The sequence below is a fragment of the Acomys minous genome (assembly GCF_964271855.1).
Source record: "Acomys minous genome assembly, chromosome: 19".
Classification (NCBI taxonomy): Eukaryota; Metazoa; Chordata; class Mammalia; order Rodentia; family Muridae; genus Acomys; species Acomys minous.
Genome location: NC_140499.1, coordinates 19,807,073 through 19,832,747, shown reverse-complemented (window position 1 = coordinate 19,832,747; position 25,675 = coordinate 19,807,073). Strand labels below are relative to the sequence as shown.

General features: G+C 45.7%; 1 protein-coding gene across 10 annotated transcripts in view; it reads right to left on the bottom strand.

The window, feature by feature from the left end:
• Positions 1-12,175, bottom strand: part of LARP1B (La ribonucleoprotein 1B) — a 132,589-nt gene extending 120,414 nt beyond the window's left edge. For 3 of the 10 annotated variants that reach the window (XM_084769342.1, XM_084769341.1, XM_084769343.1), the window contains exons 1-3: positions 11,533-12,166; positions 1,652-1,710; positions 461-520 (exon numbers count right to left, since the gene is read on the bottom strand). In XM_084769342.1, the coding sequence (XP_084625468.1) occupies positions 461-520; positions 1,652-1,710; positions 11,533-12,046 (633 nt within the window). In that variant the 5' untranslated portion in view covers positions 12,047-12,166. Of the gene's footprint in view, positions 1-460; positions 521-1,651; positions 1,711-11,189; positions 11,243-11,532 lie in introns of those variants that run through there. The other 7 variants (XM_084769345.1, XM_084769344.1, XR_014776865.1 and 4 more) reach the window with 6 other exon arrangements.
• Between the last annotated feature and the right edge of the window lie 13,500 nt (positions 12,176-25,675).

The following is a 25,675-nucleotide window of genomic DNA, read 5'->3' as shown; positions in this document are numbered from 1 at the left end:
TTAGACACATTAAATAAATGAATCTAATTTCTTTAGTTAAGAAAAAATAAAATTTAATCCTTTTGAGGGAAAAAATCATAGAATAATGCTAACACCTTATCCCAACCCCTGTGGGATATAGCCAGGTAGGGAAATGTAAATGAAAGCAGTATCTTATAATTGGGTAAAACTATAAAAAGAATCGTTGTCAAAATTTTATCATTTTATCAAGAACTATAATCATATTAAAATGTAAAACTGATGCCTTATAACTCATATGAGATTATTACAAAAATCAAAGGTAAAGCACCCTGGGTAAATGTTAAGCCAAGAAATTCATTACAAATACTACTTTGCAGAAAAAGATATTGCATGTCAAAATAATCCTGCTGATGAGCTACATCTTTAAACACACCCATCACAGCAAATAATGCTAAAATAAGAATTTTCTCTTTAAAACAACAAACTTATATACACTTACCCCTGTGTTCACCAATTCACCTGGTGTTGGCCAGTTTGCCATATCACTGAAGTCACTAGCCTAAAAGGTGAATAAAATAAGTGTTATAACTTTAAAATTTTTTTGCTGTTGTTGTGGTGGTGGTTTTTCCAAACAGGCTTTTTCTGTGTAGCCTTGGCTGTCTTGGACTCTCTTTGTGGACTCAAAGAGGTCCACCTGACTCTGCCTCCCTGGGTGCTGAGATTACACAAGATTTATTTATTTATTGTGTACATGATGCTCTGCCTACATGAACACCTGCAGGCCAGAAGAGGGCACTGGATCACATTATAGATGGTTTTGAGCCATCATGTGGTTGCTGGGAATTGAAATCAGGATCTCTGGAAGAGCAGACAGTACTCTTAACTGCTGAGCCATCTCTCCAGCCCCCAGTTTTTTTTAATTTTTAAACTGGGGGGGGGAAAACTGCTAAAAGTAATTTTTGTTGCCAGGCATGGTGGTACATGCCCACAATCTTGGCATTTAGAAAGAACAGGAACAGGAATTCAGTATCAGCCCTGGATACCCAAGGCGGGGCTACAATGAGATCCTTTCCCAGAAAAGGCAACAAGCTAGCTGTGGTGGCACATGCCCTTGATCCTAGCACTCAGGGGGCAGAGGCAGGTTGACCTCTGAGCTCCGGGCCAGCCAAGGCTATGTAGTGAGACCCTTTCTCAACTGAAGGGGGGAAAGAAGCAACATCAAAAACAAATAAAGCAATGGTACTTTTTAAAAATTAATTTATTCAGATTACAACTCAATTGTTCTATCACTGGTATCCTTCCGTTCCTCCTACCCTCCCCACCCCCATCCTGCTTCCTTCCCTTAGGTCCATGTCTGAGGGGGATCTCTCCCCCCACTTTATGGTCGCAGGCTAGCAAGTCTCATCTTGGTAGTCTGCCTATTCTTTCTTTGAGTGCCACCAGGGCTCCCACGGAAGGGGAGGTCATCAAATATGGGGCACCAGAGCTCACGTCAGAGTTAGTACCTGCTCTCCACATAACTGTGGAAGATGTCCTATCACTGGCTAGATCAGTAATTTTTAAAACCACCTATATTTACTTATATGCAGACTTGGCAAGTTAATTAAAATATTTCTCAGTTAAAAATTCAGTGGTCTTAGGATCAGATTGTTTCAAAATTATTTAAAAAGTACTTCCTGTAAAGACATACCTTGTTGGATTTCTTTGTCTTGAGTTTTCCTGCTTTTATAATTTTTGGGGAACTGAGCTCTAAAGAAAATAAACAAAATTTCTTTTACAACCATTTCACTTAATAAGTTTAACAAAATAAATACTTCAATTTTAGCAAGTTAGCATAGTCAGCATTCCCAACAAAATGCAAGTTTCTGGTACTCAAATTCCTAGAAAAATATCAACTGTAATATGTAAATTTAAATGTTATCCACATTTTAAAAGTGGAAAATACAGCTGGGCGTGGTAGTGCATGCCTTTAATCCCAGTACTAGGGAGGCAGAGGCAGGCGGAACAAAGCAAGTTCCTGGACAGCTAGGGCTACACAGAGAAACCCTGTCTTAAAAAAAGAAAAAGTGGAAAATACTAAACTGACAGACCAATCCTTTTATTAATAAAATACAATATAATAAAACTAAAACATTCACCAAGAAATATTTGGAAAGTATTATAAGACTTCAAACTACTTCTAGGAAACAAACAGGTTTGGCAACTTTAATAGATTATACCCAGTATCTCTGTTAAGGATTCTGTTGCTGTAAAACACCATTACCAGAGGCTAGAAAGATGGCTCAATGATTAAGAGCACTTCCTGCTCTTGCAGAGGACCTGGGTTCAGGTCCCGTTGCCTTTGTGGTGGCTCACAGACATCCATAAATGCTGTTCCAGGAAATATACCAGCTTCTTCTGACCTCTGTAGACACTAGGCATACATACAGTACACATGCATACATGTAGGCAAAACACTCACCACATAAAGAAAATAAATCTTAACAAAACCACCATCACCAAAAACATTTTGGAGAAGAAAGTGCTTGTTTTTATCTTATACTTCTAGGTTAAGTGTCCATCGCAGGTAAGTCAGGGCAGAAACCTGAAGGCTGCTCCCCATGGCTTGCTCAGCATGCCTTCTTTGTTTGTTTTGGTTTTTCGAGACAGGGTTTTTCTGTATAGCCTTGGCTATCCTGGACTGCTTTGTAGACCAGGTTGGCCTTGAACTCACAGAGATCTGCCTGCCTCTGCTTCCCAAGTGCTGGGTTTAAAGGTGTGCACCACCATGCCCAGCCCTTCAGCCTGCCTTCTTATACCACCCGGGACCACCAACCCAGGGGTAGTAACACAATATGTTGGGTCCTCCAAAACAACCATTAATTAAAATGGCCTATATACTTGCCAATTTTATGCAGGAATTTTCTAAAGTGTAGTTCCCTCTTCTCAGATGCTAGTTTGTGTCAAGTTGACTAAACAAATAAATTGAAATAATAAAAATAAAACACCATCCAGCTAGGTGTGGTAGCCCAGCATGCCTTTAATCCCAGCACTTGGGAAGCAGAGGTTGGCGGTTTTGAGGCCAGCCTGATGTACAAAGTCCAGGAGAGTCAGAACTATAAGAGGAACCTTGTCTCGGAAAACAAACAAACAAACAGCCAAGCAAAAACAAACCACCATCCAACCAACCAGGACACCCAGAACCCAGCCACATGAAGGAAAGTAGCTGGTCTCTACGGACATTAATGAGCTGGGGCTACAGTTCAGTGGCAGGTAGAGAGTTTGCCCAACATGCTTAAGGTCATTGCCCAAGCAAACACCACAGACAACCATTGATTGCACCACCTGTGATTATCTTGAAAGAAAGCAAAATGGTGGATCATAAAAAACTGTTCTGCCTGTAACCCCAGCACTTGGGAGGCAGAGACAGATAGACCTCTGAGTTGGAGGCTAGCCTGGTCTACAGAGCAAGTTCCAGGGCAGCCAGGGCTTCACAAAGAAAATCTGTCTTGAAAAACAAGCAAACAACAAAAAGCCTGAAGAAGACACCCAGAGGGCTGCCATTGGGTAGCCCACCTGCAGTGGGAGCCACTACAATGTAAATATGTGGTGGAGATGAGAGAGAAGTAGAATGTTTTGTTTTGTTTTGTTTTTGGAGACAGGGTTTCTCTGTGTAGCCTTAGCTTTCCTGGACTCCCTTTGTAGCCTTGAACTCACAGAGACCCATCTGCCTCTGCCTCCCTGAGTGCTGGGATTTCAGGCATGTGCCACCATCCCTGAGCACTATTAAGAAAGGTGGAACTGGAGACTCAGGGTAGAGAGAAAGAGTATGATGTGAGTAGCTAGTGCTGCCACCTGTGGCCATGGTGAAGTCCAGGCCTGGGTTGCCGCTTAGGGCCACCTCTGAATTAGGGCCATGCAGCAGCAAGGGTCTGTGCCAATGTCCCTGGGTCATATTACCACTAAAGGCTATGGGGAAATCCCTAGTCTGCGCTGCTGACAGGGACCATGTTGATGTCTAAGGGCTCTGCAGAGCTGCCTCCACCCCTTGCTAGCTGCAGCGCTTGGTTGAATAGCCCCTTCCCCTCACCTGGGTAGCACAGTAGAGCTGACCCTGGTGGTGGATGCGTGGATGAGCCAGCTCTAAACCTCATCTGCCATGTAATGCTGTGGGCAAGGGAGAGATGCCCTCCCTCTCTCCTGGAAGCCTGCAGCAGGTGGGAAAACTGACTCCTAGCTCAGGAGAGTGAAGAGCTGGCCCTGGCCCTCACCAATATCAGCATTCTGTTGAGGAGGCCCTGGGCATCACATGGGCAACACAGTAGAGTTGACAATGGTGCTTGCCATGTAGAACAAGCTGGCCTTGACCTCACATCGATCCTCCTGCCTCTGCCTCCTGACTGCTGGGATTAAAGCCTACAATCAGATTTAAATGGGACCTAGAATACCTATCATCAGGGGAATAGGGAAGCTGTGACAGGGGGACTACCAAAAGTTCAAAACCAGGCTGACTGCAATCTGAAATTATCTTTGAAATGGAGAGGAGAGCTGGAGAGATAGTTTCCTGTTAAGAGCTCTTCTAGAGGATCTGAGTTTGGTCACGCAGGTTATAACTACCTGTAACATCTTCTGGCCTCTCTAGGCATATACACACACCTCCCACATACATACACAAAATTAAAATTAAGACAACAGCCATGTGTAGTGGCACAGGGCTTTAATCCCAGCACTGAGGAGGCAGAGACAGAAAGATCTGAGTTAGGGGCTAGCCTTGTCTACATAGAGAACTTCAGGACAGCCCTGTCTCTATGTAGATAGATAGATAGATAGGTAGATAAAGTAAATATATATTGAGACAGGGTTTCTCCTTGTAGCTCTGGCTGTACTGGAACTCTCTCTGTGGACCAGGCTGGCCTCAAACTCAGAGATCTGCCTGCCTCTGCCTCCCTGGGATTAAAGGTGTGCATCATCACTGCTGCCCGCCTTACAATAATATTCCCCCCCACAATAATATTTTTTAAAGATTTTTGTTTGTTTGTTTATTGCGTGTATATAGTGCTCTGCCTGCATTTACACCTGGATGCCTGAAGAGGGCATCAAATCACATTATAGATGGTTCTGAGCCACCATATGATTGCTGGGAATTGAACTCAGGACCTCTGGAAGAACAGCCAGTGCTCTTAACCACTGAGCCATCTCTCCAGGCCAACAATATTTTTTAAAATACTTATCAAAGAAGGTAATATGGCATGGTGGAATGTTCTTGTACAATTCCACAAGTACATGGAATAGACTGCATATTCATATGGATAAAACATATAATTTGGCAGTAATCAGGATCTATCTAACTGGATTAAGGCAAGGTCAACAACAAACAGGGAATTCATGCCTGGTACAGTAAACTTAGCCAACTACCCTGGGTTAGTGAAATCATGGATCTCAAGAGGATTTACAGCCAGTACTACCAAAAAGCCAGCATAATCCCTAACTATATTCTAAATATTTGCCCTTATATCCAAGTGTAGTTTTCCCTCCTCACCAAGGAAACTTGAATCTTCTCTTTAAGAAAACCACAATCAATCAAAATACAAGAGTTGTGGAGCCCAGTCCTATTAGATATAACTACAACTCACCCACTTATGGCTCTGAGAACAATGAAAAAGGGGGGGGAGCAAATGATAGAGCCAGAGGACCAAGGGGTTTGCTGTGATTTTAGGCATCATAGGAATGTCAGAAACTACATCCATAAAATCTTACCAATGTGACTACTTAAACATGAGCTGAACAAGGACAACACCTATGATAAACATGCCAAAGTGGACAAGGTGATGACCAAAGAGCTACAAACTACAAAGGAATGCTGAAAGAAGAAAGTCTTCCCCAGGGAAGAACACAACAATTGGTTATCCAATACCAAATGGTCAGGCCTGAAAACATACATACAAGTAACAGTATACAGAGCAGGTTGTATTTATGTATTGGAATATGAGTGCATATATAAGAATAACAATAAAAAATGAAGTCATACATTTGAAGGATCAAGGAGAGGTAAATAGGAGGGTTTGGAGGGAAGAAAGGAAAGGAGGAAATTAAGTAATTTATTTATAATCTCAAGAAATAAGGAAAGAGAAAGAAAGAAATTAAGAAACAGCTAGGTGTGGTGCCACATGACTTTAATCCCAGCACTCTGGAGGATCTCTGCAAGTTCAAGACCAGCCTGGTCTACAAAGAGAATTCCAGAGGAGCCAGAGCTATTACACAGTAAAACCCTGTCTCAACAAAACAAACAAAAAGAAATAAAAAAGCAAAGAAAAAAAAAATAAAGAAATAAAAAACCTACTCCATGCAATTAAAAAAAACACAGGCATATAGGACAAAAGGTGGGGGGACAACCATGGGAAAAGAAAATGTTATCTGGAGGCTGGATAGATGGTTCAGGTTAAAAGCACCGATTATTCTTGCAGAAGACCCAGGTTTAATTCCCAGCACCCACTTGATGGCACACAACTGTCTCTAACTTCCAGTTCCAGGGAATCCAATGCTATCTTCTGGCTCCCGAAGTCGTGGTCATACACACAGGTGGTGCAGATATACACGCAGGCAAAACACCCAAAAACATAAAATAAATCTTTTAAAAACCATATCTAAAAATCCAGGTGAGTGGTGCAAGCCTATAATCCTAGTCCTCTGGGAAGGCTGAGGTAAGAGCCTCAACCAACCGATCATCAACCAACTGATCAATCAATCAAGGCCAATCTGAGCTACCACAGCAAGATTTTCACCTAAAAAAAGAAAACTCCCCAAACTCAAAACAAAACAAGAAAAGTCTTAATCCTCTCCTGTGCTAACAAAGAAAATATCAATCTATAGCCACTGGAAAGCAATGTGTCAAACAGTAATACCCTGTGGTATAACAGTTGATTTCTACTTTATCCTAAGGTATTACAAAAGAAACATAAAATGTTGCTTTGTCAAGATAAGGAAAGGGAACAAGTAAGATCAACAGGTCGAAGCTAAATTTACTATAAGAGCTATATTACGGATTGCACACACCTGTAATCCCAGTACTCTGTGAGTTTGAGGCCAGCCTCACAGAGAAACCCTGTCTTGAAAGAGCCACCCTCAAAAAAAGAAAGCAACGTAGAAAAAAGACAGACAGACACACACACACAGAGAGAGAGAGACAGAGATAGACAGAGACAACACAACATAGAGCCAGGCCTAGTAGCACACCTTTAATCCCAGCACTAGGGAGGTAAAGGAAGGTGGATCAAGGAGTGAGGCCAATCTAGTCTACATAGTGAACTGCGCCAGCCAGGGCTGTATAGTGAGATCCTTTCTCAAAACAACATAGGGTCAAAGAATGAGGATGACAAAACTGGGCAAAATATCGGGTTTTTGTTTTGGTTTGGTTTGGTTTGGTTTTGGTTTTTCAAGACAGGGTTTCTCTGTGTAGCCTTGGCCATCCTGGACTCACTTTGTAGACCAGGCTGGCCTCAAACTCACAGAGATCTGCCTGCCTCTGCCTCCCGAGTGCTGGGATTAAAGGCGTGCGCCACCACACCGGCTTCTTTTTCTGGTTTTTTTTTTTTTTTAAATATCAGTATTTTTATATTCTGTGTTTCTGTAAAATTTCACTCCAAGACTGTTGTTTTTGTTTTGTTTTGTTTTTCCAGATAGGGTTTCTGTGTGTAGCCTTGGCTGTCCTGGACTCGCTTTGTAGACCAGGCTGGCCTCGAACTCGCCTCTGCTTCCTAAATGCTGGGATTAAAGGAGTGCACCACCACGCCTGGCTACAAGATTGATTTTTACTATACAGCTACAAGCAAGTAATTAGCAGGTCTTAGGCTGTTACTTAATGAAGGGCCTATTAAATAATTACAACTATTTAACACAAGCTTGCGATATAGTTTGGGAAGATCTCAGGCCATTAGTCTCAATATTAAATTCAAGACATTCCTAGGTAGGCCTGGCTTTGGCTAAAGTGTTTTATCTTGTTTCCCAGAAACAGTTATACACCTGAGTCATCCTAAAAAGTGGAGGAGGGTGTCTCAAAAACATGAGAGCCATCAAGAATTTGCCTCAATTTTGTCTAGAGAAAGCTGGGCTGCCGGTTTGGCTAAGAAGGTAAAGAAACTTGGTGCCAAGTCTGACCTGAGTTTGATCCACAGAACAGGCATGATCTAAGATAAGCGATCCCCTGCCCCAAAGCTGTTCCTTGATCTCCACATAAACCACCATGGTATGCATGCACAGAAATAAACGTCATGAGTAAAATCCATGATCTGATCGTATCCTAAAGACTCCCCATTCTTCCTATAGTATATGTACCTAACTCTGACAATGATGTTTATGACAGTTATAGATGTGATTTCTTCACTTCATTAGTAAGAGTGACAGTTTAGCTGGGATTAACATACTCTCTTTCAAGAGTACCTTATTTTATAGAACAAATTCTAGTCGTATCCTATCAGTAGCCTGCTAATTTAATATAACTGCGTTCTTTGAATCCTAAATGATCTGTGGATATATTTATTTATCATTTATTATTTTTTCTAATATAAGGCCTCACTATGTTTATAGTTATTTATTCCACTTTAGTTATGCATTTATCTGTATGTATGTACGTGTGAGTGCAGGTGCCCAAGGAAATAAGAGGGTGCTAAGATTCTCTGGAGCTGGAGTTATAGGCAGCTATGCGCTGCCCAGTGTGGGTTCTGGGAACTGAACTCAGATCCTGTTTTAAAAGTGCTATGTGCTCTTAATCTGTGAGCCACCTCTGCAGCCCTGCCTCACTACATTGCTCAAACTCCTAGGTGTAGCTGACCCTCTCAGTTTCAGCTAGCTGGAGCTACAGGTATGTGCCACTACATATCTTCTTATTCCTTTTTAAATGTTCTACATCTTTTAGAAGATGTCTTAATGTTAGTTTTAGACATGTGCACCACCCATGTGCAGATACTCTCAAGGGCCAGAAGGCAATAGATCTCTGAAACTGGGTGGGTGAGCCAGCTATGGGTGCTAGAAACCAGAGTCCTCTTCAAGAGCAGTGAGTGCTTTCACTGAGCCTGAGCTCATTCTATTCAGTTTTCTTAGGGAAACCGAGAAAGAGGCCATCCCAGCCCTGGGGAAGCAGAGACAGGCGGATCTCTGTGAGTTCAAGGCCAGCCTGGTCTACAAAGAGAGTTCAGGACAGCCAGGGCTGTTACACAGAGAAACCTTGTCTTGAAAAACCAAACAAACAAACAAATAAAAAACAAAAACAAAAAAACACAGACAAACAAGAAAGAGGCCATGGCACTTAGCTTGCATGTAGAAAGCACTCTAGTGTTAAGAGCTGCAAGAGTTGGGAGCCCTCACCCCAGTACTAGGAAGGCCAAGGGTGAGGTTGTAGTTTGTTGCTAGCCTCTGTAATATAAAAAAATGCCAACTCGAAAGAAAAAACAAATACAAGGCATGAATCTATGCATGTCATTAATTTACAAGACTAATAATTTTACTAAGGAAAGTAAACTCACTAGTAATAACTACACTATCACCAACCTCTTTCAGCAGGTTTCACGAGGTTCCTACACCACAACCTCGTATTTAAGTCACCCATTACTCACTGTGGAGCTTAAGAGTCAGGATTGCTAGCCTGCCACAGATATGAAAAAAAAGCATTCCTAATATTTCAGAATAACCCCAAAATGTAAAAATTGTCAATACAGAAATATTGGTACAACTGAAATTCCTTTTGGTTTTTCTTGTTTTTGAAACAAGGTCTTTCTCCATAGCAAGTAGTACAGGCTGACCTTGAACTCAGAGATCCACTTGTCACTCCCTCAAAACTGCTGGGATTAAAGGCTACTGATTTTCTGAGACCAAGGTCTTGGTCTTGAGTGTAATCCAGCTCATGATCCTCCTGCTGGAATTACAGGTATGGGCCACACTTCCAGTTAAGTGTCACTGTATTCTTAATGTAAGTAAGACTGGAGCGCCCAAGTCTCAAGTAGGTTAAACTGTCAAATATTTTTCCAAGTAATTTGCAATTAAAATTCCTGAGGGGGGGTGTAGAAAATCTGCACATAAAGCTTGATGATAAAGCACTTGCCCAGCAAGCACAATGCCCTGGGCTCATCCACAGCATAGGGGAGAAAAAAAGAATCCCCAGTCTTACTTTGAAAAGTTTTAAAGTCTAAACAACTGGGTTTGTAAAATCATATTTGGTAGTTCAATGAGTACTACAATGCATAACACTAAATCTAGATGTGGAGGGGTAAGAGTCAATAAAGTGATCAACATAGGCTTGCCTTTCTCAATGTTAGGGAGGCTTGGCATAGCATGTTCTTTTCACTTAGCAATGGTAGTAAACAGCTCTTTCAGCTAGGTTGGAATTATGCCAACACCAAACGGGAGAGCAGAATTTTCTGTTTTAATGGAGAGCCTCATGCCTATAGTCCCAGCAACTGGAAGGAGGCAGTGGCAGGAGGATCAAGGAGAATTCCAGACCCGCCTGGGCTGCACAAAGTGTTTCAAAAAGCAAACAAATAACAATAAACAAGAAAGTTAATGAAGATTTTCCATGCAAAAAGCTAACAAACTAAATTGGCTCGACATTTATCTCCCCCTACAGGAGAGATACAACAATCACATTTGTATAAGATCCGTTCACCGCGTTTGACCCTCACAACTCCATAAACATGCTCGAACTTTGGATGTTCCACTCTCCCAGACCAGCGAAAACTTGCCAACAAAACAGGCGCAATTTCCACAGAAAAAAAAGGCCTAGTTTTTTTTCTTTTTAAATAGTCTAATTTTAAAAACAAATGCGGAGTTTTACTCAGCATTTCCATTCTAACCTTTTTTTTCCTAAGGACTTTACTAAATAAACCAGTCTGGCTTCGAACGCCTAATCCTCTATATCGATAGGGTTACAGACGTGCGCCACAAAATACAGGCCGGTCTTAGTTTTATTTTCCAAACTAGCAGTTGCTGCAACCCGAATAAAGCCCCAAGGGCCATACTGCACTGGTCAGCATTCGAACGCAATGGCACACAACCCAATTTCTAACTCGCCGGCTGCCATGGGACCAAGCCATGCGGATCCAGACTCTGAATCAACTGTCCCACCTCAGGCACTCTGAAACGCAACCGAAAAAAACCAAAAATACAAAACAAAACAAAAAACCCCACCTCAACGCCAGCTGCTGCAGCAGCGCCACATCAACCTAGTAGTAGCCTTTTGAGACTTTCATTTCACCACTCACCTCACCTCACGAGCGAGCCGGGTCGCGCTTCCACTTACACACACACACACACACACACACAGGTCCGCTCGCCCCGCCCCGCCCCGCTCCCACTCTGTGGCGAGTTCACCCAAACTTTCCCACAGCCTTCGCCGCGTCCCGGTCGCCGCCGGCGCGCGAGGAAGGCACGAGCCGAGCACCGCCGCGCTGCCCAGTCACCCACGCCGTGCCCCTACCCGTCAAGGAGAACCTGAGGTCCCACCTCTTCCTGTCGCTCCCGCGCCCCGATGTCCATTTATGTAAATCGGCACCGTGAATGACACCTTAGGGACCCAACACCTTCCCTCCCGCCGACAGCACTCACCGGCCTCCGCGGCGTCCTGAGCGGGCGGCGGCGCGCCGGTGCCCACGGGGGACAGGTGCTGCGGCGGCTTCTTGGTCCACGGGTTTCCCTTCGGCGGCGGCAGCGGCGGCGGCGGCGGCTTGTCCTCGGGGCCGGCGGCCCCTGGGTCCTCGCGGGCCTCCTCCGGTGGGTCCCGCGGCGCAAGCGGCAGCGGCGGCGGCGGAGGGGCCTCCCCGCCGAAGGGACCCCCGGGCGCGCGCGCCTTGTGCGCCAGGTGCAGCGCCAGCGGCCTCACGGGCACGGCCGCTTGCGGCACGCTGTGTCCCAGCACGAGCGCCGGCGACGGCTCTCCCCGCGCCCCCGCGCTGGTGGCGGCCGCGGCCCGCTCCTCCCTCGCCTCCTTGCCCTCCCGCTCGCCGGGCGCCGGCTGCTCCGCCCGCCGGCCTGCCGCTGCCAACAGCGCGTCCCGGTCGCCGGCCACGGCGGGCGGGTCCTCCCGGGGGGCGGCGGCGGGCACCGGGGCGCGAGCGGACATGGCCGGCCCCTGGCCCCAGCCTCCTGCCCAGCCCGGGGGCGTCCGGGTCCAGGGAGCCCGGCCGCCCCTCTCTCCACACGGGGGCACCGACCCGCTTCGGTCCTGGGACGCGGAACCCGCCCGCCGAGGCGTGCAGCGCCCGGCGTGCCGCTCCTCCCCGCCCGCCGAGCGGAGCGCTAACCGCCCGCCGCCCGGCCTCGTCGCAGCGCACGGCCGGAGCTCGCCACACGCGCCCGGCGCGCCCGAGCCGCGAGCCCTCAGCGGGCGCGGGCGGCAAAGCGGTGATCCAGCCAGCCTGAGAGATCACCAGGCGAGTTGCGGAGGCGCGCGCGGCCTGAGCCGGTAACTGCCCCGGGGGGCGGGGTGTGCGGAGGGCGAGGTAGCCGGGGGGCGGGGCGCGCAGGGGGCGAGGCGGGCCGATGGGCGGGGTGGGCAAATAGGGGGCCAGTGGGCGGGGCGTGTCAAGGGCGGGGCGCGTGGTGGGCGGGGCGTGCTCAAGGCGAGACCGCCCAGAGGCCCGGCGTTCAGTAGGCGAGGTCCCAAGGACCGGGGTGAGGGGCGGGGCTTGCAGAGGACGAGGTGAGACGAGGCGGGGTAGGGGCGTGGCGCTCCGGAGAGTGACGTGGCCACTCGCTGCTCCCCCTAGCCTCTGCTCGCGACCCCGGCTTGGAAGAGTCTCGGCAAGTGTGGCGGGCGTGGTTTGATGTGGGCCCCGCCCCAGCGGCCGGCGAGAGTGAACCTGCTACTCTTCTGGCGCACCCGGCATCTTTCTGCCGGCACCGGGAAGAACAGGCGGTCCGTTTGCGCTGAGGTGAAGCGCTGCAGGCCTTTCACGGCGGCGGCTCCTCAGGACCCGAGAAACGTTTCCCAGAGACACTGTGGGCTCCGCGGGCACTCCTGAGCCGGATCCAAGTCCAGATGGAGACCCAGCCCAGACATTCCAAGGAGTGCACTTGTCCGTCCCTACTGGTCCACCCCACAGAGAGCGAGATGCTCTGGAGTCAAAATACTTAATATTTCACCAGGTTTTTATTTTCATTTTTTTATTTTTTCAGTGGGTTTTGGTGTTTTTCACCTGGGTCTCCTTGTAGTTTGACCTCGAATTCAAGACTAGCTGTGAACTTTATTTCTTTCTTTTTGTTTCTGTTTTTTGTTTGTTTTTTCGAGACAGGGTTTCTCTGTATAACAGCTCTGGCTGTGCTGGACTGGCCCTTGAACTCAGAGATCAGCCTCTTCCTCTGCCTCTGGAGTACTGAGATTAAGGGTGTGCGCCACCACGCCCTTCTCTTTTGCTTGCTCTTTGGGACAGCCTCTCTCTATCAGGCTGTCCTGGAAGTCAACACTTAGACCAGTCTGGTTCTGAACTCAAAGGAATGCAGCTGCCCAGCCTTTAAACGCTAGGGTGACTACAGGCCAGAGTACCACGCACCAGCTAGTCTTTAACTTTTTTTTTTAAGATGTTTATTTTTTGTTTTTCCTGACGGGGTTTCTCTGTGTAACAGAGCACTGGCTGTCCTGGACTCCCTTTGTAAACCATACTGGCCTTGAATTCACAGAGATCTGCCTGCCTCTTCCTCAGGAAGGCTGAGATTAAAGACCTGAGCCACCACAGCTGGCTTGCTTTTTTTTTTTTTTTAAGATTTAACTTTTAGATTTCCCTGCCACTACATCCCTAGGGCTGATATTAAAGGCATAAGGACCACACCCAACGGCTTTGAACTTTCACACTCTCTCCATCTAGAAGATTTCTTTTTTTAGATCCACTTGCCTTGGCCTTCCAAATGCTGGGATTAAAGGCGTGCACTGCCTCGCCCAGCATGAATTATTCTATTTTTAATTATAGGCGCGCGCACAAGTGTGCAGGTGCCCTGGATCACCGGAGGTATTGGATCTTCCTTAAACTAGCGATGCAGGCCATTGTGAACTGCCCAGCATGGGCAAGCCAAGCAGCAAGTCCTCTTAATCTTCAAGCCATCTCTCCAGCCCCTTAGGTTTGGACAATTGACTAAATGAAAAAAAAAAAAAAAGCCGGGTGGTGGTGGCGCACGCCTTTAATCCCAGCATTCGGGATGCAGAGGCAGGCGGATCACTATGAGTTCAAGGCCAGCCTGGTGTACAAAGGGAGTCCAGGACAACCAAAGCTACACAGAGAGACCCTGTCTCGAAAAACCAAAAAATAAAATAAAATAAAAAGGAAAGGACATTACTTCTCTTAGGTATGGTGGAGGAGTCCAGAGTGGACACCATCATGCTGAGCTGGGCCATGGTGGGGGAATGGGGGGGGGAGGGGATGGGAGAGAGGGGAACAAGCTGCCACAGCCAGGAGGCCAAAGTTACAAAAATGATTGGATTATATAAGGAAGGGCAGCCTAGGCCCTGGGCTGGAGAGTTCAGGATAAGAGCCAGCAGGGCCCTGTAATAGGTAGAGACTGAGGCAGGCTAGGTTCTCCTGGCTGCCATGTCTGCTTTGATATGTTAAAAAGGCACCTTTGCAATTTGTCCCTGGTTTGAGACATAACACTGACCATGACGCCACTTCCCAAGTGCTTTGATTAGAGGAGTGATTAGCCATCCCTCCCAGTCTTTAATTTGTCAAATAGCACTTGATTACAACTTAACTATATTCCCAGTTTTTCTCCCCTGCAATGGGTATTAACAGAGTACAGATACATTTTGATAAGCCTAGTAAGATCTTTCTGTTTAGCATTGAAGTTTGATTTGAGGTGATACTGGCTGCACATACATATGGTTTAATATAGTTATATTCTGCAAGGTCATCGTTGAGAGCCGTTTCTATTGGTGAAAAGTCAGTCTCCATCTCACACCACCCCCAACCATGTTAAATCTCAACATTTCACACATCACCTCGGCTATAAACAGTGAGGCTTTTCTTGTCTTCTACACAAAAATGTCCAGTTTACCTGACCCTAAGCAACCTCCCAAAACTGGCTGCTAGCCAATGGAGACTGTACTTCCATTTGTATTGCCCAATGCCTTTCTTGGCTGTCCTGTAAAAGCTCTGTAGATCCATCTGGCCTCTAACTGACAGAGATCCTGAATGAAGCCCTCCACTTCCAGAATGCTGGATTGAAGATGTACCCCGCCACCACCCAGCTGCTTGCTGTTCTTGTTGTAGTCAGTTTTTTCTTTCTTTCTCTCTTTCGTTTGTTTTTGGTTTTTGTTTTGTTTTGTTTTGTTTTGGAGACAGGGTTTCTTTGAGTAGCCTTGGCTGTCCTGGACTTGCTTTGTAGACCAGGATGGCCTTGAACTCACAGCAATCCACCTGCCTCTGCCTCCTGAGTGCTGGGATTAAATGTGTGCACCACCATGCCTGCCCCTCCCCTATTTAAATAACAGATCTTGCCTCAGGCTTATTATAAAAACAGCATAGGACACTGGTCACCTGTCAATAGTAGTGTGTAGTAGGTGTGTCACACCAGTCCATCTGTCTTCACATTGGCAGAAGCCTTCTCTCTGGGGCCTTCACAGGGGCTTGGGCATCTATGGGAGCTTGAGCTGGGGCTGAAGCCTGGGCCTTGGCTGGAGCTGTGGCCTCTGCCTTGGTTTGAAGAGCAGTCAGTGCCCTTAACCGTGGACCATCTCTCCAGCCCCTAGTTTTTTGTTTCTTAAAATCCTATTAGGAAATAACTCTTGTACAGAATGGTACCAACAAATACCAATTAATGGGATTCTGAACGCATTCTCTTTCTTTATTACCATCAGTTTATTTAAATACAAAACTGAGTCAGTGGCTGGGTGTGGTGGCGCACGCCTTTAATCCCAGCACTCGGGAGGCAGAGGCAAGTGGATTGCTGTGAGTTTGAGGCCAGCCTGGACTACAAAGTGAGTCCAGGACTGTCAAGGCTAAACAGAGAAACCCTGTCTCGAAAAACCAAAAAAAAAAAAAAAAAAACCCCAAAAAAAACTGAGTCAGTGGAGGAAAAAGAACACACACACACACACACACACACACACACACACACACACGCTCGTGTGCATGTATGAAGGCCAGAGGAACACTCCAGGCCATATCCACCAATTTATTTATGTATTACTTATTTGTATGTTTATTATTTTGAGGTAAATTCTCTCACTGGCTTTAACTCACCAACTAGGTTAGGCCAGCTGGAAGTGAGTCCGTGCCTTCCCAGTGCCACCATGTTTGGCCTTTTTTTAAGGCATCAAACTTAAATTCTCACAAGTACTTCATTGACTTGAGCTCTCACCCCAGTTCTGTGTTGTCTTTAAGAGTCAGAAACTTCACCAGGTGGCCATGGTGGCACACGCCTTTAATCCCAGGCAGAGGCAGGGGTATCTCTGTCAGTTAGAGGCCATCAGGATCTACTGAAAAGCCAAGGCTATTCAGAGAAACTCTGTCTGGGTTTCTCTGTGTAGTCTTGGCTGTCCTAGACTCGCTTTGTAGTCCAGGCTGGCCTCGAACTCACAGCGCTCCGCCTGCCTCTGCCTCCTGAGTGCTGGGATTAAAGGCGTGTGCCACCATGCCCGGCTCAAGCCACAGATTTCTTAAGTCAAGGTGAAGGATGAGGACGAAGCAGCATCTCTAGGAAACGGTTTGGTTTGCAGGGAGAGAAGGGGGGGGCGCCAGTGGTGGTCTTGGGACACTAGAATACAGTGGCAGGTTTTAACTATTACCTGTCATGTGAGTATGTACTAAGAATTCGTGCTTCTGTGTAACTGTTTCCTTTTTTGTTGGTTTGGTTTAGTTTTTTGAGACAGGCCCTAGCTGTCCTAGAACTCACTCTGAAGACCAGACTGGCCTCAAACTAAGAGATTTCCCTGCCTCTTGCTAGGATTAAAGGTGTGCACCACTGCAGCTGGGTAGTGGAGGCACACGCCTTTAGTCCCAGCCGAGGTATGCTGTTCTCTGTGAGGCTAGCCTGGTCTACAGAGTGAGTCCAGGACAGCCAGGGCTACACAGAGAAACCCTGTCTCAAAACAAATCAGAAGAAGTAGAGTAACAGCTCCCTAGGAAGGGTCAGGGAAATGGGTAATTCTGTGTCTTGTTTGGTTGGATTGCTTTGTATTGTTTTATTTTGGTTTGCTTTTGTGACTGAGTCTCATTAGGTAGCCCAGCCTGGCCTAGAACTTGCTACGTAGCCTGGGCTCATTTCCAATCTACAATCTACCACGCTTAGCCACCCAAGTGCCCCCATACTTGGCAATCACCCTTCTCTTGACTTTGTTCCCCAGAAGTCTAACTCCCTAGATAAGAGCAGTCTTGACCTCCAGTATCTGAATATTAGAAAGGTCTAAAGATAGGGAGTTCACAGTCCCCCTTCCCCAAGGTGGATCACCAAAGGTTGTCTGCAGAACTCTCTTTACAAGGTCCTCTCTATTTCTTATCTTTGTCCTTTTAGGCATGGAGATAACTACCAGCCCTCAAGGCACTGTGCTGAGTTCTCTGAAGATTGTTCACACCTCTGTAAATGGCTCTTTTTTGTTTGTTTGTTTTTCAAGATAGGATTTCTCTGTGTAGCCTTGGTTGTCCTGGACTCCCTTTGTAGACCAGGCTGGCCTTGAACTCACAGTGATCTGCCTGCCTCTGCCTCCCAGGTGCTGGGATTAAAGGCTTGTGCCACTGCAAACAACTAAAAAAAAAATTTTTTTTTCAAGACAGGGTTTTCTCTCCATGTAGCCTTGGCTGTCCTGGAACTCAATCTGTAGACCAGGCTGGCCTCACACTCCCAGAGATCTGTCTCCCTCTGCCTCCCAAATGCTGGGGTAAAGGCGTGCCCATCACCACCTGGTGGCATTGAATTCTTTATATACTTGGGGAGAGGTATGAACTAATCATCTTGCCTCTAAATTCCCAGGTCATGGAATTTCAGGCCTGTGCCCCACACTCAGCTTAACACCCTTAAGGAGTGGCAACCACTTTCTAGTCCTTAAAAGTTAGGAGCTATGTTGCACATCGGCTTCTCTCCCCTTCCACAGTTAGTTTTGTGAGAGCCAAAGTTATGTTTTAAGTTTTAATTACTGTGCCAAAGAGATTCATGAAACAAAATGCCTCTTAACCTGTAAGCCCCTTACCCAAGGACAGACACTTTCTGAAATGCTGGAGGCTCTTGTTCATGGCACTGAGCCACACATTTTCACTCTCCCAAGCAAGTTTGTTTGTCCCAGGTGAACTGGAAGTGCTTGATCAGATGTAGGCAGGAAATACATCAGGATGTGTGCCTGCCTCTGATTGGACTAGATGGGAAATACAGTGGCCATATAGGTTGCCTTTTGAAGCCTCTGCAAAATGTGGCTTGTTGCTATTTTCTGAGTACCCAGAATGGACCTGGCCAAAGTCCATCACTCCAGGCTCTCACTAAACCCTACTGACTGTTGGATCTTGTCAGTGTCTCCTCCACGCCACCATTACCCTTCTGTAGTGCCGCTGCCTGTGAACTGACCACTCTGTTCTACTACGGCTCATTTCCGTTATTGTGACAATTGCAGGAGATGAGTATAAAGTACAGCAGGCATAGGAAATTACTTGAGGTTGTCACACACACAAGGGTAATGGGAAATTAGAATATAGCGAACAGAAGGTTGTCCCTGGAGGATGGTCCTTTTGAGCCTTGGGAAGTTACAGAAAATAAAATAATGCTTAGACAACCTTGATGACTGGATTGTTCAAATAAGCTTTTGGAAGAGAAGTCCTTCTTCCCGTTTCGATGATTGAACCCGCTGCTATAATACAAAAATTGCCACACAAACCACTGAAGCACTAATTTCAATGGGAGAGTGACGGTTTGTTTTGTTTTTCAAGGCAGGGTTTCTCTGTGATAGCGTTGGCTGTCCTAGACTCACTTTGTAGACCAGGCTGGCCTCGAACTCAGATTGATCTGCCTGCCTCTGCCTCTGCCTCCTGAGTGCTGGAATTAAAGGTGTGCTCCACTGCACCTGGTGAGAGTGATGGTTTATTAAAATACCACACCCCAAGATTGACCGTGGCCAGGGACACAGTGGACTCAGGAGTGATCTGTGATGTCCTTCTGCTCTTAAGGCAGGCTCTTTATAAGAAAAACCGTAACCAGGTAACAGATAAACCGGTGAGAAGCAAGGGGAAAGCAGCATTATGTTAGCTAAACACAAGAAGAATCAATCTCTGGATGTCTGTGAGTTTGAGGCCAGCCTGGTTTACAAAGCAAGTTCTAGAACAGCCAGGGCTACACGGAGAAACCCTGTCTCTAAGAATGAAAAAAAAAAAAAAAAAAAAGGAAGCATTTTCAAACTATGTAGCTGGCCGGTGGTGGTGGTGGTGGTGGTGGTGGTGCACGCCTTAAAGCCCAGAGGTAGGAAGATCTCCATAAATTCAAGGCCAGCCTAGTCTACAGAGCAAGTTCCAGGACAACCTAGGCTACAAAAAGAAATCCTGTCTCTAAAAACCAAATAGTAAACAAAATAATAATAATAAATAATCTGCACAACATATGTTGTGCTTGCTATGTCAAAGCTATGTTAAACCACCCAGATGACTATGACTATTCCTTAGCCCCTGCCTAAGTAAGAATTACTCATTTCTCTTTACTTTTTTTTTTCTTTTTGAGACAGGGTTTCTCTGTGTAGCCTTGGTTGTCCTGGATTCGCTTTGTAGACCAGGCTGGCCTTGAACTCACAGTGATCCTGCCTGCCTCTGCCTCCCGAGTGCTGGGATTAAAGGCGTGTGCCATCACGCCCGGCCAATTTCTCTTTAAAATGATTTTTTGAGAGCGGGGTTCTGTGGCTTGTAATCCCAGCGTTTGGGGAAGCAGAGGCAGGCGGTAACCATAACCCTCAAAAAAACAAAACAACAAAAAAAACATTTTGTTTGTTTTTTGAGATAGGGTTCCTCTGTGTAACTTTGACTGTCCTGGACTAGCTTTGTGGACCAGGCTGGCTTCAAACTCACAGTGACTTTCTGTATAGCCCTGGTTGTCCTGGACTCACTTTGTAGACCAGGCTGGCCTCAAACTCCCCTGCCTCTGCCTCCTGAGTGCTGGGATTAAAGGTGAGCACCACCACGCCTGGTAAAGTCTGCCTCCCACCCCACACTGGGCAATATGGTGTACACCTTTGATCCCAGCACTTGGGAGGCAGAGGCAGCCATATCTCATGAGTCCCTAGCCCAGCCTGATCTACATAGAGTTCCATGACACCCAATGCTACACAGAGAAATACTGTCTCTAAAAACAAAAGGAAAAAAATTTTCCCTGTTTTTCCTGTGACATCATTGAATCATTGATGGCAAAATAGTTGCTTCTTGGGGCCCTTCCCCCCCCACCCCCCCCATTTCCCCCCCTGCTCCCCCCCAGACAGGGATTCTCTCTGTAGCCTTGGCTAACCTTGATTCTTTTTGTAGGCCTTGAACTCACAGAGGTCCACTAGCTTCTGCCCCTGGAGTGCTGGGATTAAAGGCATGAGCCACCATGCCTGGCTTGGAAACTACTTTCATGTACAGCTGTTAGAGCTACAGCAACTTTGTATATTCAAACTTTTTTTTTTTTTTTTACTTTTGATTTTAAATACGAAATGTTACTTAAGATTGAAACCTGGCCAGGCATGGTGACCCATGCCTTTAATCCTAGCAGCACTCAGGAGGCAGAGGCAAGTGAGTTCGAGGCCAGCCTGCCTAGTCTACAAAATGAGTCCACGACAGCTAGGGCTGTACAGAGAAACCCTGTCTCAAAACAAACAAACAAAGAAACAAACAGAAAACCAACAAAAACAAGAGTAAAGCCTAGCTGGATGGCAGTGGCGCACACTTAATCCCAGCCCTGGGGAGGCAGAGGCAGGTGGATCTCACTGAGTTTGAGGCCAGCCTAGTCTCCAGAGTGAGTTCCAGACAGCCAGTACTACACAGAAACCCTGTCTTCAAACAAAACAAAACAAAACAAAGACAGTCTCATCTTCCTGTTTAGCTAAAGCATGCCTGAGCTTGAAATCTGCCTATTTCTACTTAAGAGTACAAGGAACATATGACCACTCCTAGCTTAGGTAGCACTCAGTAGGGCAGTTTTACTGAAACAGAAATTTAGTGTCCCAAAAGCCTAAGTGTCTTGGCTAAGAACAAATCTTTAAACATAATAACTTATGGGGCAGCAGTTAAGAACATCTGCTGCTCTTGCAGAGGACCCAGGTTTAGTTTCCAGCACACACATAGTGGTTTGTTTGTTTGTTTGTTTGTTTGTTTTTGGTTTTTTGAGACAGGGTCTCTCTGTGTAGCCTTGGCTGTCCTGGACTCGCTTTGTAGACCAGGCTGGCCTCGAACTCACAGCGCTCCGTCTGCCTCTGCCTCCCGAGTGCTGGGATTACAGGCGTGCGCCACGACGCTCGGCTCACACATAGTGGTTTACACCTGTCTATAACTCTAGTTCCTAAGGATCTAATGTCCTCTTCTGACCCATACACATGAAAAAATAATAATTCTAAATTTAAAAAACTTTCAATAACACAGTTTTTTGTTTTTGTTTTGTTTTTTTTTTATCTTCAAGAAAGGGTTTATTTGTGTATCCCTGACTGTCCTGGAACTCAAATAATGGCCTAAAGAGATGGCTCAGAGGTTAAGAGCACTGGCTGTTCTTTCAGAGGTCCTGAGTTCAATTCCCAGCACCCACATGGTGGCTTACAACCATCTATAATGAGATGTGATGCCCTCTTCTGGCCTGTAGCATAATACAGGCAGAATACTACATAATAAATAAAAAGAAAAGTAGAACCTTTTTTTCCCATTCGAAAAGAATGTATGTATGTGTACTGTGTGCATGCCTAGTGCATGCAATTATGAATGGTTGGAAGCACCATGTTGGTGCTGAGAATTGAATCTGGGTCCTCTATGAGACCAAGTGCTCTTAAATTTGGGGGGGTGCATTTGAGACAGGGTTTCTCTGTGTAGCCTTGGCTGTCCTGGACTCACTTTGTAGACCAGGCTGGCCTCAAACTCACAGTGATCTGCCTGCCTCTGCCTCCCGAGTGCGGGCATGCACCACAGTGCTGGGCCCCTGCTCTTAAATTTTACACCATCTAGAGACTAAAGGAACAAGTTTTTGTTTGTTTTGTTTCTAAACAGCGTTTCTATGTATAGCCCTGGCTGTCCTGGACTCACTTTGTAGACCAGGCTGGCCTCGAACTCACAGAGATGTGCCTGCCTCTGCCTCACTGAGTGATGGGATTACAGGTATGCACCACCAAGCCTGGCAAGGAACAAGTATCATTGAGACAGGTTCTTCTTGTATATCCCAGGCTGGTCTGAAACTAGTGAGCCTCCAGTCTCATCTATCAGTGGTGAGGTTACATGCAGGTAACTACTACACTCACCCCCTTTTCTAGACTCTCTGATGGCCTAATCTAGTTTTCTATTAATTAGTTTGTCTATAGAGAAAGGGTATGTGAGTGAAATCTAGAGTTGAATCCATTTTTACATTTAAATTGATTTATTTATCATTGTGGGTGTGTGAGAGATAGATGTGTGGGAATGCATGTGTCGTGGCACACATGTGGAGGTCTGAGGACAACTTGAGGAGTCAGCTCTCTCTCTCCTTCTGCCTTTATTTGAATTCTAGAGATTAAACTCAGGCTGTCAGGCTTTGTGTGGCAAGCATGAATACTTGCTGAGCCATTTTGTGATATTTTCATCAAACGTTAGGTAGCTGTAGCTGTGTGAATTTGTTGGTCTTCTATTCTATTGGCCTATGTAGTTTGTTTGTTTATTTATTTATTTATTTATTTAACTTGGTTTTTTGAGACAGGGTTTCTCTGTGTAGCCTTGGCTGTCCTGGACTCGCTTTATAGACCAGGCTGGTCTCGAACTCACAGCGATCCTCCTGCCTCTGCCTCCCAAGTGCTGGGATTAAAGGCGTGCGCCACCATGCCCGGCTTGGCCTATGTAGTTTTGTGAAAAAATACTATGCTGTTTTTGTTTGTTTGTTTTGTTTGTTTGTTTGTTTGTTTTTTTGTTTTTAGAGACAGGGTTCTCTGTGTAGCCTTGGCTGTCCTGGACTTGCTTTATAGACCAGGCTGGCCTTGAACTCACATCGATCTGCCTGCCTCTGCCTCCTGAGTGCTGGGATTAAAGGTGTGCACCACCATGCCCAGCTTCTTTTTTAAAATATGAGTGGGCTATATTTTCTTCTGGTTTCATTCTCAGAGGTTTTATTATTTATGAACAGAAAAGCTTTTCAGTGTGTGTGTGTGTGTGTGTGTGTGTGTGTGTGTGTGTGTGTGTGTGTTGGCAATGCAGAAGCCAGAAAATATGCCTTAAGTCTTTATCTCACTCTGCATTATTCCTGTGAGAAAGAATCTCTCACTCAGGAACCTGGAGGTAGGCTGTTGGCCAGCAAGCCCCAACGAACTTGTCTCTTCTTCACATAGTGCTAGGATTACAGGTACGTGCACAGCCACATTAAGCTTTTACATGGGTGTTGGCATAGGAACTTGGGTCCTTGTGTTTGCACAGAAAACATTCATACACATTGAGCCATCTCTCCAGCCCCTGAATGTAATTTTTGGTATGTAATGAAATGTGCTGCTGTAACCCTGTGACCTAATATTTTCCAAGTGATGAAAAGTGTTATACATAAAATAAAGGCAAGGATAGGCTTTTGGCTTTTTTTTCCTAATGTAACTATTTTTGCCTTTATTATATTAATTTGTTATTATTATTTGGCAGTGGTGGTATCAAACTCAGAGGCTCACAAATGCTAACTCTAGCCCAACTGTTTTTATTATTAAGTGACCCTCGAACAGGAGTGGCTGTCTTACAGGATAGCTCCTTCCATCCCATGGCAATGGGTACATAATAGTGTAAAGGTGTTAGACAGGAAACAAGTTGGAGCTGCAGGGGTTACCCAGCTTAGGCAGTGGCATACTGTGGCCTTGGCCAAATCCTGTCCACTAAGAATAGCTTCCCCCACCTCCACTCCACTCCAAAGGTGGGTATTGAACACAGGTCTTGAACATGCTAGAAAAGCCCTCTAAAATGAAAATAGAATATTTTTGTGGCACATAAAAACATTATATTAAATTTCAGCTTTTTAAGTAAAACATTGTTGGAACCCATTCACGTTTACTCATTTCTGTGTTTTCTGCGGCTGCTTTATGCTACACTAATTGAACAGTCACAATAGAAACAGGTGTGGTACTGTCATTGTTATGTTATAGCAACAAGGCAAATAGAGTGAACAGAGAGAGCAGTCAGGTGGAATTTTTCATTTTTTTCTTTTCTTTTTTGGTTTCTTGAGACAAGGTTTATCCTAGTCCTGGCTGTCCTGAAACTCTTTTGGTTTTTCCAGATATGGTTTCTTTGTGTAGCCTTGACTATCCTTGACTTACTTTGTAGACCAGGCTCGCCTTGAACTAACAGAGATTCACTTGCTTCTGTCTCCCTGGTGCTGGAATTAAAGGCCTGTGCCGACACTGCCTGGCCTGAAACTCTCTTTGTAGACCAGGCTGGCCTCAAACTCACAGAGATCTGTCTGCCTCTGCCTTCCCAGTGCTGGGAACCATGCCTGGCCAGGTGGAATGTTATAAACACACATCAGAGGGTTCCACTAAAAGCATTTGCTCCAGAAACTCGTAGAGGCTGAGGCAGATCTTTGTGGGTAGAGGCCAGCCAGAGCTATGCAGTCAAATGAAACAATTTATCATCAGCCTTTGGCAGTACCTTATCCATATAGACATTCTCAGAGCAAAATTATGCAAGTTGACCTGGTAGAACAGCCTTAAAACATGAATATTTGCAAAAGATAGGGAACAAAACTTTGAACCACAATTAAGTGAATTATCTCCCTTGGGGGTAAAATCTTACTATCAGTTCAGCATGGTGCACACACCTTTAATTCCAATGGGAGGCAGAGGCAGGCGGATCTATGAGTTCAAGGCCAGCCTGGTTTACATAGTGAGTTTTAGGCTAGAAAGGGCTACATAGTGAAAGGAGGGGTGGGAGGGGAAAGGTATTATTGGTTTTCCCAGGCAGGGTTTCTCTGTGTAACCCTGGCTGTCCTGAGGCTCACTTTGTAGACCCAGTTGGCCTACAACTAAAGAGATCTACCTGCCTCTGCCTCCTGAGTGCTGGGATTAGAGGCCTGTGCCACTACCACCACCAGGGTTCAAAATTTTTTAAAATTGTATTTGTATGTGTGTGTACATTCATGTGCATGTACACACCAATGGTACAAGTGTGGAGTTAGCCCAGCTGCCGGTGAACTTCTTGTCCTCCTCTCTCAATCTCTCCAGTGTTGGGATTACAGATCTGATCAACCACATCTGCTTTCCAAACCATTCTATGGCAGCCTGTGTCCAGGATCCCAATCTTCCCAGCCAGAGGGGAATCCTTTGGTTACCTGACACCTTGAGGTGTTGTTTGCAATATGTTTACTATTTTGAATGTAATCACATCCAAGTTAAACAACACTGAGACAAACATGGTGTGTCAGAATGCTTTCACATGGAACAAACCTGGCTCTGAAGAGATATTGAGACACTGATTTAATTGTGTTAGAGCTTCCCTTATTTATTTCTGACTTATCATATGGGTACAATATCTAAGGGCAAACACAATTAGTTCAAGTTTAGACACATGAATCAAATGAAACATGCTTATTGTAGTTATGATACCTCTTTAAAAAGAAAAAACAAAGCAAA